Source organism: Falco rusticolus, chromosome 2 (assembly GCF_015220075.1).
Source record: "Falco rusticolus isolate bFalRus1 chromosome 2, bFalRus1.pri, whole genome shotgun sequence".
In the NCBI taxonomy this organism is placed as follows: Eukaryota; Metazoa; Chordata; class Aves; order Falconiformes; family Falconidae; genus Falco; species Falco rusticolus.
The window spans coordinates 1448050-1460713 of NC_051188.1; the positions used below are offsets into that span (position 1 = coordinate 1448050).

At 42.5% G+C, this 12664-nt stretch overlaps 1 protein-coding gene across 4 annotated transcripts in view; it reads left to right on the forward strand.

The window, feature by feature from the left end:
* Window positions 1-499: 499 nt before the first annotated feature.
* Window positions 500-12664, forward strand: part of FCHSD2 (FCH and double SH3 domains 2) — a 162807-nt gene continuing 150642 nt past the window's right edge. Inside the window, exons 1-2 of one of the 4 annotated variants that reach the window (XM_037376732.1) lie at window positions 500-680; window positions 3363-3460. In XM_037376732.1, the coding sequence (XP_037232629.1) occupies window positions 660-680; window positions 3363-3460 (119 nt within the window). In that variant the 5' untranslated portion in view covers window positions 500-659. Of the gene's footprint in view, window positions 681-1218; window positions 1588-1793; window positions 2156-3362; window positions 3461-12664 lie in introns of those variants that run through there. The other 3 variants (XM_037376735.1, XM_037376731.1, XM_037376733.1) reach the window with 3 other exon arrangements.

Below are 12664 nucleotides of genomic sequence, written 5' to 3' on the forward strand. Positions count from 1 at the left end.
TGCACCCCCCCGTGCACCCCCTTCACCTCCCCAGAGCCCCCCGCGCCCCCGCGCCCCGCCCCGCCGCCTCCCGCTCTGCCCAGGGCGCCCCCAAGCGGCCGCAGCGGGCACGGGCGCTCCGGGCGGGGGGCATGGGGGCGTGCCCGCCCCGCCTCTCTCTCCTCGCCCGCCACTCTATGGTGGCCGCTCTAGGCGGCTCGGAGGCCTCCGCCGGCGGGGCGGGCCGTTGGCGGGACAAGCGTCCCCTCAGCGGGGCGCTCCCGAGCCGCGCTCCGCCGCCGCCTCTTATTTATTTTTTCTTCCTCCTTTTCCCTTTTTTTTTAATTTTTTTTTTAATTCTCCCTGAAGTCGCTTCCCCCTCAGCCCCGTCCCCGCCTCCCCCCCACCGCCTCCCTCCCCTCCCCACTCCTCAGGGCCGGGACTCGGGACGCTGCTCGGCGCCCGCCCGCCGCTGCCCGTGAGGAAGAGGCGGTCTCCTCCCCCCCTCCTGCCCCGCTCCTCCCGCCCCGCTCCTCCCGCCGACCGGGACTCGCCCCGAACCGGGTGGGAAACGGTCGCTGCCCGCTCCTCCTCCTCCTCCTCCTCCTCCTCCTCCTGCAGCGGGGGCCGCATCCTGCTGCCGGGGGGAGGGAATTGATGTGGAGACCCAGCGCAGCATCATGCAGCCCCCGCCGAGGAAGGTGAGGGCCCGCCGGGGGAGGCGAGGGGGGGGGCGGCTGAGGGGGGGGATCACTGGGGGGATGGGGAAGCTGGATGCGGGGGGGGAGCGGTGGCGGCAGGTTGGGGCTGCGGGTGGGCTGTGAGGTGGGGGAGTCTGGAGGTGTGTTAGGAGAGGGGAGAGCAAGCGTGAGGAGGGAGGGGGGGTGCGGGGGTGAATTGGGGGCGGTGGGGTCATGGGGAGGGGGGCCCAGCGAGGCGGGTGAGGGGAGGAGGTCTGAGGGGCGGTTGGAAACTGGGGGGGGGGTGGGGGGTTGCGGGGGTGGCGTGGGTCAGGTGTGGGAGGTGAGCTCTGGCGGCGTGGGGGGGGCGGGGTGCAGCGCTTGGTCGGGGGTGCTGGGCTGGCGGTGGGTGACCCCGTGCCCAGCGGGGGGCTCTCCACAGGGAGGAGCGGTGGCTGGTAGGGCTGGCGGCGGCTCTGTGGCTGCAGGGGGCTTGGCTGCGCGGAGGTGTTGGACAGCCTGTACCGGTTGTGGGGTGCTGCCGGCTGTGTTTTGGGGGCTCGGCTGGGTTCGGGTAACTATGGTGGGTTGATGGCAACAGCGACGGGTTGGTTGTCTTGGAACGGAAGGTCACGGCTGGAGTTGATGCAAGGATGCAGGCTATCCCGGCACGTAACAGCGCGGGTGAACAGGGGCAGCCAAAAATGTGTAACATACGTGTGATGGGAACATCATGCAGCGGGGAGGCTTTTTTGTATCCATGCAGTCCATGGGAATACGGGGTGCTTTGCATTCAGGGGGAGCTGGTGGGGGAAGAGACGTAAGAAGGAATGTAGATTTGGGAAAAAGGCTCTTTCTAGTGTGGCTTGCTTGTGTGGGCAGGTTGTTATCTGGGAGACCTGAGCTGTGGTGGGGTCTTAAGCTACGTGTAAGTACTGATACCTGGAGATTTATTGGTTAGTGATTTTGAGGGTTGTATGCAATGGTCGGTGTGTGTGGGGAATGGGGGAGCTAGAGATGGTGAAGCGAGTCTCGGGATGGAGAGGCTGCTCCTTTACAGGCACCGTGGAAGGGAGTTTTGTGGTTTTGAGATTTGTGCGTGTTACATATTCTTTGCGATGCTGCCTGATTAGGGTGGTTTGGGCTGTAATCATTTACAGCCTGATTATCATAGCTCGCTGTAGATGTTTGAGATTTCATATGTGATGTTGAGATTTGTCAGTGAGGAGAGGGAGTTTGCAGGGGTTTGCCAGGTGGAGAACTGTATAATAGTGGTTAGGAGAGATTGGGAGGGGAGGAAGACTTGTGAGGGAGCGTAACAGAAATCCCTTGTCATCCCCTGGGCTCCCCAGTAGCCCTGGCAGGCAGCTGCAATGAAGATCTCTCCTTGGCTCATTCCTGCTTCTCGACCTCTTGTTTTGCGGGTGGACTCTGCTTTTGTTAAACAGTTCTTATTTCTATTTTAGTTTACGTTTGGTGGCTTATTTATATTACATGTATGTCATTCTTTGCCTATATTATTTCATTTAGGATTATTTCCATTACATGGGTCATCTTGTGTGGGTTTGTTTATTTTGAGTAGGGTTTTTTTTTTATATATGGATAAAAACGAAAATGCTGAAAGTTCATGTTAAAAATAGACGCTTTTTCTGCTTAAAGTCAGGGGCATACATGGTGTTTTTTTTCTTTTTCCTGTGTGAAAAACTTGTCTTTACATAATGTTGTCATTAAAAGGGTGTTTGTTGCTGGGGGTTTGTTTTCAGTGGTAAAATTGAGGAGGCTTTTGCTAGCTGATGAGATGTAGGGGTTTTTTGGGTTTGCTTTTTTTTTTTTTGCCTGGCTAGCAAAGAGAGAGATCTGTGTTGTCTTTCTCTCGGAATTTTTCATCTGCTTCCCCCCTTACAGAAACTAGCATTTCTGTCCTCATGAATGCATAATGTCTTCAGATATGCTGGTGATCATTTTTTAGGCCGATACATGGATTCCCTGTGATCACTAGAGGGCTTAAATGCCAAGACCTCTTGTTTTCTAAGAACAAAACAACCCCAAGGTTCCCTTCCAAAATCAAATCATTCCTGCTACCTGTGTCAGTGGTGCTATCTGCCAGTTATCAAGTAGGTTACCAAAGTGTTGAAATTTCAGCTTCATGATCACAAAGGAAAATTACACCAATACTAAAAGCATAAGGCCAACCTTCTGAAGCCTTTTATAGAGGGCTCTTTTAATCTGATGCATAATCAAAAAACAACTTGATTTTTAAATTGTCTTTAAATGATAGCAACTGTAGGATGGTCTAATAAATTTCAAAATTGTGTGACTTGCACTGAAGTGCTAAATGTATACGCTGTAATTTTATTTTTTTTTTTTTTTTCACTAGTGGCCTGCTGCTTCTTTTCTTGGTAGGCAACACCCATTTGTTGCACACAAACTACCCTCCCAGGTTTTGGAGTAAAATTTTACTTAATTATTGAGCATAAGCATGAGATTCTTGTTGTGTGCAGTGTAAGCCTGCTGGGGTGACAGCACTTACTGAAATAAGTGTTACGAATGTAGCGTAGGGTTAAACTGCACTCTTAACCTGGTGTTTGACTTTTCCAGAAATGTGCAATTTCAAAATAAATGAAGGACATGAATTGTTTTTTTTTTCTTGTTGAAATTTGACTTAAACTCTACAGAAAATGTGTTGTCTGTGGTTTTTTGTAGGTGAAAGTTACACAAGAGCTAAAAAACATTCAGGTTGAGCAGATGACAAAACTTCAGGCCAAGCATCAGGCAGAATGTGAGCTACTTGAAGATATCAGGTAAGGTTACAGAAAATGCTACCAAAATTCCTTTAAGGTCCACTTTTTTGGAAGAATGTTTGAGTTACAAAACTTCAGGAACTGACGATGGAATTTCCTCCTTGGATTTCCTGCTTTTAGGCTGTTAAAAGTTTTGACACAGCTGGAAATTATAACTGGAGCTAACACAATGCAAACCATTTTTTCTTTTCTTCAATGGGGGAAATGTTAAAAAAAGAAAAAAAGAATTCACAAACAACATACAAAAAGCACTGGTCTTTTCAGCAGTATTTCTCCATATGATAAACTAAGACTTTGATTTACCAGTTGTAAGAGGCTGCTAAAATTACTAAAATATTTTAAAACCACTGATGATTTGTATCTCACTAGAGATCGCTTTGAACAGCACTTTTAAATAGATTGTATTTTTTACCAGAAACTTATAAGAAGATACTTGCCATTTATGGTTTAAAACTCTGTACAGGTTAAGATCATTAGGGAAAATCTACATGGCATCATGTGAGGGGTTTATTATTAATTTAACCTCATGTGATTGCTTGTCTTGAAGTTAAGTTTGCTTTTAATGAAATATTGTGGTACTGGGTACCTGGTGTTACATGGAGGATTAATCATTCCATTTGCAGAGGATCAATTTCTAGAATGGTTCTTCTGTAAAATATTCAGCAGTAAGTCCACTGCTGTCCTGCTCTTTTTGGCAGTGCATAGTCTACCCATTAATTATTTAAATGAGATTTCTTGCTTTATATTTGAATATAAAATGCAAATGTCTTAACTCTGACAGGTGACGTACTGTTTGTCTTCTGTGGGTGTTGAAACACTTTTTTGTATGGGAAAGATCAGAGCCTTCATTTCCTTAGATTAAAATCAGTGGCTGTGCAGCGTTTAACTAGCAAATGCTGAGTAATAAGTAATAGACTGATCCAAGAAATTTGTTCCCCATAGACAGAAACTTAGGTTTTGAACGTCTAGGCCAGGTACTGCTGCTCTCGTCCAAGTCTTGTTAGCATTTCCTATTTTTCAGGAGCTTATAATCACTTCAGTCTGTATTCTGCTGAAAGATGTCATAAGCATTATTAGCCTGTGGATACAAACCCAGGAAAACAGCTGAAAATGCCAACTTAAAATATTTTTCTCTAATGTGATTTAATTTCTACCATCAATTTAATTTTTAAATTTTAATGTTACGCATTAAGAAACCAGGTTAATGTATTTAATTCAGAAACATGGTTGTAGTCAGTGTTGAGCGTTGTTGTTGCAAGCAGTCTGCGTTTGCAGAATCACTGTGTGGATTTACAGATTAAACATTCTTTAAACATGGAATGATGTGATAGGATATGACAGCTTGATCATGTCAATAATTTGTTCAAATATCGGAGAACAGAATAAGAGAGAACCAGAGAATTCTTGCTTGTAAGCGTTTGCTGACACCCCCCAGCCCCCTCCCTGATCTTGCTTTGTGGCGCAGAAGCCTTTTAATTCCACCTAGCTGTGAAGAGGGAACTGGACTTTGGAGACCTGGTAGTCTTGATACTGCGCCAGTCAGTGTGGAACACTTGTGTGAGAAGTTGGGTGTCAACCTCATCATCCCATTACTTGTGTTTTTATGACCGTATTCAGGATACGCAGCCACCGTGATTCCGGAGTGTTCCAGATAGCAGTGCTCACTGGAACCATGTGCAGGATCTTTTTGTCTCCGGAATGAAGAATTATTTTTATAGAAAGCACCCTGCTGTTACTAAAAAGTGCTAAATTTTAACCGAATGCTGGTTGTTTATCAAGACTTGAGAGAGTTTGGGTCCTTTTGTAGTGCCGTTGGAGCTTTCAGGCACTGCAAGAGCACAAGTTTGTACTCTTGTATTGTGGTGCTCTGAATTCTACAGACTTAACTGCTGCAGTGGCAACAAGAAACTGAATACGTGGCTTGCAAGCTAGTGATTAAGAATTCATATTTTAAAATGTTATATTATTGCAAATAATTACTGCATTTGTTAGCGTATAAATGCAAGCATTCAAATCACATAGGCAATACTTATAAACGATAGTATTTGTATAGGATTTAAAACCCTTAATTACATTTTTTATATCATTTCAGTTCAGTTTTGTATACAACTGAAAAGAAGCAATACAAGGGAAAGATCAGAAAGATCTCTTACAAGTTCTAGCAGAATACATCCATTGTCTAGTATACTAGCAGATGATTTTTGGCAGCCTACCAGATCATAAGCATACTTGCCATTCCAATAGCTTTTGATATCTTTATGCAAAACTGAGCGTGGCTTTAGATGTTTTTAGTTTGAAGACTTAAACTATGTCATTTGGAGAGAATGAAGACTGAACTACTGTTTATTCTGAACAGGATTCTTTTTGGTCAGGGCTTAGGCATATAGGTGTAACTGCCTTTTCTTTAGCCCCTCTACAGATCTCCTTGAGGGCTGTACCTAAACAAAACCACTGTGTTTATTTGAATTTAAAATATGTCGTCTTTCTGAGTGGTAATACAGTGTTTTGTATGCAAGGATGTAGATTCAGATCCTGGAGGCTGGGAAGAAAAGGCAACACAGAATCATAGAATTATTTAGGTTGGAAAAGACCTTGAAGGTCATCAAGTCCAACTGTTAAACATATTTTGCTTGTGGAAAATGTACCTGGGACTTGACAGAACTGTGTGCTGGTAGTTGAGTGGAAAGATTTACTGGTGGTTGGGCAACTATTGGCACAATCTTAAATTCTAGTACATAAAAAAAAAAATTAAAAAGTGTCCATTGCAGTCTTAAAAATTGTGTTGTGTTTTTCTTCCCTGTGGAGGTTTAGGAGCAGTAAAGCGGAAGTATCATTTCATGACTTGACAAGACTATACTAAGTGTTTTGAAATGTGTTAGCAAATAGGTTTAAAAATACATTTCTGTGTTTATAATCTCTATTTGGCTCTTCATGTTACATTTCTTCATACTTAGTGACTGGGGAATTTGTGGAACAAGTGATTCAGGATGCTTTTAGGATCATTGGCTCAGTTTTAGGCATGACATATGTTTATCTTCTCTAGCTCACTAAAGCTACCATATCCTTTCATGTGGTAGATCTGTGCTGGCATTACTATAAAAAGATTGTCTTTCTGCAACTGTGATGGAGAAAGAGTTTTTTCCCCCTGAAAGGTAAATGTAGGTTTTGTTGCTGTGAACCAGAAATCCTTCAAAGTTTCTCTATGGCTAGAAGTACTTCTTCACTCTACCTGCACCTGGATGGTTTTAGGCAGCAAGTTAGTTTTTTTTCTGGGGACCAACTGAGTTATAAATGGCTAAATTTATCAGAGGTGTTGGGAATTTTCATAAATTTTATTTTGGTTTAAAGATTGCCTTATTTGATCGGTGGTAGTAAATAAGTCACATGTAGTAGCCTGAAATTGTCCTTAGTTTGCTGAGACGTAGGCATAGTTTCCTCTTGTGTGTGTGCAAAATTGTATAATCCACATTTTACTTCAACTTGGTATTTCTGTAATGTGTCTGTATGCTATAGACTTTATAAATGTGTTAGGGGATAGTTGCTTTACCTTGAACACTATCTCAAGGCCTGCTTTTCAAAAGAACTTTCTATGCCTTTGCAGTTTTTGTTAATGTATTCAAAAATGTCTTTTTTAACACTTCTTCGCTTTCATGTTTTGCCAGAGAGAATGAGGTTGTGGTTACGTGGCTGTTTTAATCTGTTCTAAAGTCTGGACTGCTACTGAAGGGCCAGCTCCTTTTGCCAACTATTTCTGCTGTCTCCCTGTAGGAGCACCATGATGGGGGAGCCATGGGGATTAGGGAACTCACCCACCTGAAATCAAACCTTACCTGACTTGTCTCCCAAAAAGGTGTAATTTTTGGATAAAATCCATTCCCTGATCCAGCTTGTTGCGTGGCTGCACAAGTGCCGCTGCTAGCGTGAGAGGTAGGAGGAGTGAGTACCTGAGGAAGGAGAGGGAAAGCAAGGCTGTGCAGTAGCAGGCCAGGTTCACGCAGGCTTAAAGTCACTGTGTACCTGCAGCCTGATGCTCCTGTAGAAGGCACAGCTGCTGCATTCTGAACTACAGAGCTGGAAAGGCCAGGTCGTTTCAGCCTTAGCTGATTTTTCCTGTCTGGATATATTGATCCTGTGTTGTTTCATCGTTTTAAGTCAGTTGCCTGTACAGTGTATTGAAAATAGATGTGAAGATTGCATGATTTCTGGTAGAGGTGAAATAGCAATACAGGCCTTCCATTTGTTGAGTCCTGAATTCAGTATTTCATTGCTTCAACTAAATAAAAAGTGTAAAAGGAATTCTCAGAGTCACAGGCTCATAATCTTTGTGTGCTCATGATACGGATGCAGATACATGTACAGATACTTCCTTCTCTTTCTTTCTCTTTTCTGTCCTTGTGGTTTCTCCCTCATTATTATTTAAAATACCTTCTCATTGTTCAGTTAGCATATAAACCAGTGCAAGGTATCCTAGAAATTCATTCAACGTTTGTTTTTGTAAAGCTACATTCTCCTCTCGCTCTTTCTGTGTTATTCACCTTTCTCCTGCTGCTGTCTTGCCTTTCTGTGGTATTTTCTCTCTTCCGTCCTCTCCGCCAAAGCTCTGCCCTCTGAAGATTGCTTCTTCCTGCCAGTTTGTCAAGTTACTGTTTTTTTCTTCCCACATACTTGGTCTCTTTCCTAGTCCTTTCTTTATCTAATTCTGAGCTTGTGGATTTTAGTTAGTTCTTGGGCATCACCTCTATTTCTGAGTTGCTTTTGTATTTTGTGTTCAGCATCACTGCTTACGCCTGCTAGGTTTGTTAAGCCTCTGTGTTTACTTGCTAAGGGGGGAGATTTTCTTGTGGGTCTTCCTTAACAGTCTGAGCCCTATCTGGTCTCAGATGCTGGTGCCCTGTCAGCTGGGCTGTCCCTTGCTTCTGCTTCACAGAGATGTAGCAGGTTAGATGTGGAGTATGTGCGTGAGGGAAGCAGGAATTTACAGGGGATTTGGGTGTATGTGCCCAGTATGAGGACAGAGTGCTGCTTCAACTTCTGTAACTTGGTGTCTCATTCCTGTCATAACAAGCCTGAGTGAACAGTACAGATGTTTAAAAAAAAAAAGTAGAAGTATGAATGGATACGTATCTGTAGATAGCTAGTTGCTGCTAGTTTTAACATGTCATGTTATGTATTGAATTATGCTCCACTTTAATAAAGTTGCATGTAAGCTTTTGCTATGAATATACTTTGTACTCTCTGGTGTAATTTGACTATGCTTCTGTAATCTCACTGATTATGTTGGTAGGTTCATGATAAGGTTTATGCGACTTTGGCTGTGAGTCAAGCTACTGAAGTAGAAACTAGCTGCAGTTCCAATTTTTAATACAGCAAATCCAATATAGTAGCTACAACGCAGATCACTTAACAAGTATTGTGTTAGCGAAAGGTCTTGTCACGGTGTGGATAGCACTGCAGGATAAGTAACTGGAAAAGAAAACTGTAAAAGAATATGGCTATATACACGTAAAAATATATATATGTTAGGATGCCATAAGAGATTTGGAGAAATTGTAAGAAAGCTTTACTTTACCTGTCTTCAGGCAAAGTGGTAGTGACTTTACCTCTCTTCCTGTTCTTTCTGGTCTCCAGCTGCAGGGAACACAATTTGTTTGGATGTTCTTTAACCCTGTATTGGGCTCCAGAGCATGTTTGGCTCTGGCTAGTGGGTATCTGATAAGGCCTTTTTTTTAAAACAAGACGAATCCTTTCTCTTCATGAGGAGGTAATCTTTTTTCCTTTATACTCCGAGGTTTGCCCTTCACTGCCACCATTCCTTTTTCCTTCAAGGTCATTCACTTTCTTCAGCAGATGTAATGCTTGCCTCTGGTGTTTGTGGCTTTATTTAAGTAGGAGCAGAGTGATTTTCTGTGCTTACACGTTCTGAAATCTGCAACCTGCCGAAATGGGAAACAGCAGAAGAATTAGAAAAGCTCATGAAAACTATATACACAATATTGTTTTAGTGTGGGTTTGAGTCACACTTGAAAAGGTTTTACTTGTGTGACTAGTAGATCTAGAAGCTTTTTTTTTTTTTGCTTTAAAGCTTGCAATTTTCTTAGGAGTTGACGACATCTCTTTCCTCTTGGGTTGGTCTTTCTCACAACTAGTGAGTATCGAGAGTTCATTTTTATTTTTCCCAAGCTCTGTTAATTAGTTGAGGACACACAGCATATTTCTTTGCTATAACACTAAATATGCAGAAATTTCAGCAGTTTTTGAGAAAAATTGGTGGTGTTACTTCTGAATAAAATTCCGTATAAAGATACCACAGAATCTGTGGTCTGGGCACGTTACCTATAATTAGGCAGTCCTTTAATGAGATGCTCACATTCTTGGTGGAATTAAAATCTGGTGATGTTTTAACTGGAACTGTTTGAGGGAAGCTTGGAATGTACTTTAAAAAACTGTTACCTACTGGGTGTGGAAGTCCAGGGTTTGAGCAAAGCAAAAAAAAAAAGTTTCAGTATAACAGCCACAGTGTAATGATGTAGGCCTGTCTTGGCACAGGGAAATTGAGAAATGGACCAAACTCCTCCATCATTTATTTTTTTTCTAATCCCTGACACACAAAAAGTAAGGATCTCCTGTTTCAACATTTCTAAGTAGTTTTTTAGGGTTTGGTTAATTGATGAAGGGTAAATTGTCAAAAGAGGTTTCTTCGTTTTTGTTTTTTTTTTTTTTTTTTGCAGCAGAAGTAATAGCGCAAGAAAAACAACAAACCACTTCTCACATCAGAAAGAAAATTAATTTTTTTTCCCCTCTCCATTTTAACTTTAAGGTTTGCACTTGAATGAGCTTTTGTTTATTAAAGCAATTCCAACACATGCTGTGGAAGCCTGACTTTTAAGGGCTTGTGTTTTTATTAGAAGCTTTCAGGAGAGTTCAGGCTTGTTACATGAGTTGCTGAGCACTGTGCCTTAGCATGCATTTGTCTTGGAAGACAGTAGAAAGAGGATTCTGGTTCTAAGTACAACACATGCATTCTTTGCCAAAGGTTGCATTTGCAGTTTTGCCTTGATGCCCCCTTTTACAGAAATAACTCTTTAGCTTGCAGAAAGTTCTGTAGGTTTGGCTTTTTCAGAATTTTACCTGTGTATGGCCTTTCCTGGAGCTGGCTATTGTTTTTCACCATAATGTTATTTGGCAGAGTTCTAGAAAAGCAGCAGTTGAGCTGCAGTTCTGTGAAGTTGTCTTTGTTACACATTTTTTATGGTGCCAATTGCAAGGTTACAATCAACTAAGTTAGGTATGTATATGGTACAGGATAATTTTAAAGGAACAAAAAGCATTCCCTTTGATCTACTTGATCAAACCCAAGCCTGGTCCTGTGGGGAAGGCTTTCCCTTTGAGGCTCTAAGTATTTTTAATTCCAACTCTTTACTTCCAAAACGCTGTATGTAAGGGGAATTGAAGATGTTCAGAACATCCCACAAATGCCGTAATAAGCTGTATTGGAAAGAGGAAGAGCATTCTTAGCATTCCAGACACAATTAGTGTAGCCTGGCTTAATTTCCTATGGTGGTGTGTTGTATTTGTTTCATCTTGTTTGATGGGAAAAGGTTTATTTCGCAGGTTTTGCATCCTTTGCCAGTAGTGCCTTTAGCATCTTTTGCAGACAATGCTTTTGGCCTTTTTAGCATAACCTACGCAAAGACTCTTGTAAACACTACCTGCTGTGGCTTGGGACATGGAGGCTATTGATGGAGGGTACTCCACCCTCCTCATCCAGCTTCGTGGCTGAAGACGTAATTTTTTTCTTCCCCTCGCCTCCTTGCCAGCCTTCTGATTCCTCTGGAAGTTATTCTAGACGTTCACAGGGGAACATGGAGATGGGCATCCGCTAGTGAAACTGATTTCAAGTTAGTCCAGTTTATGGTCTGTTACATTGTCTGTCTTGCAGGCACAGATTCTCGTCTCTTGCCTCTGCAAGAAGGGTGTGGTGAATAGCAGGAGACAGTATTACACCACCAGACCTGGCTTCACTGAAGGGTGTTTGACTGTGTGTCAAGCTGGCTTAAAACAAGTGCAATTTTTGTCATGCTGAAAATACCCACTAGCACATTGTGAACGCTGATTCTTGGCCAGTGCCGATGTTTGTGCCCCAGGACTGGGGTAATCAGAAGGTAGAACCTTGTCGATAGTCCCTAGTGCATGTGGTGTTGCAACTTGGTGTTTCTAAGGCACAATAATGGTAAAAAAAGGTGCCTCTGTTCTTTAGAAGCTGACATGACTTGGAGAATGGGATAGTTGTTGTGGTACCTGAAGTGGTTTTTGTGTTTTTATTAGAAGTTATAATTGAGACCTGCCTGTATTTACAGCTCATAAAGGCTGGTTGAACTAATATAAACAGATGCTGAAGACTTTAAGAAATGTACAGAATTTACGTTATAGACCTCTTTACATTACAACCTATAACTTATGTTATAGACCTGTTTGGCCAGTCTTCTGATGGTGCATTGTGTGAATTTCCTTTTAATGTTTGAGTTTCTGCATTTGGGTCAAGTATGGCTTTGGAATTGAAAGAGGATGGTTGGTCTTATCTCCCATCAGGAGACCTTGAAACCCTTGTGCCTTTTCAATGCTACTGAGTGGGAAGCTTGTCCTGAAAAAAAGAGGGAAATGATATTATCAGATCATACCTCATATAAATTCATAGGGGAAGCAAGAGGTAAAAAGAATACTGTGTGGGTTTTGGAGTTTTGTTTCGGTTGTCGTCCCCACCCCCCACCCCCCCCCACCCCCGATAGGGTCCAAAGTAGCGTGGTTATCCTGACTGCAGCAAGCTTAGTACCATGTTACTTTGCTTGCCATCCCCAGCTGGTCAGTGAGATCAGCTTCTCCTGCTCCAGTGGGCTTTCAGCCTTGCATTGTTAGTTGCAAATTGGTGATTTTAGTTGTCCAAAACTGTGCTTTTTAGTCTTAGTAAAGTCAGTGAGCTTGTTTAATCTTCTTAGTCGCTTACTGCAGTATGAAAGCACATAAAAAGGTGTTCTGCATTCATATTTTTAAAAATGGGCTGTAAAAAAAGGGCAAAACCTAGTAAAACCAAAGCTATTCAGTCAAGTATTTGCAGTAAATGAAATTGGTTTATAATATCTCAAAGTAGTGCTTTTCTGTTTGTTTTTTATAGTAGGTTTTAAAATTTTAATAATGTTTTTCCAAAAT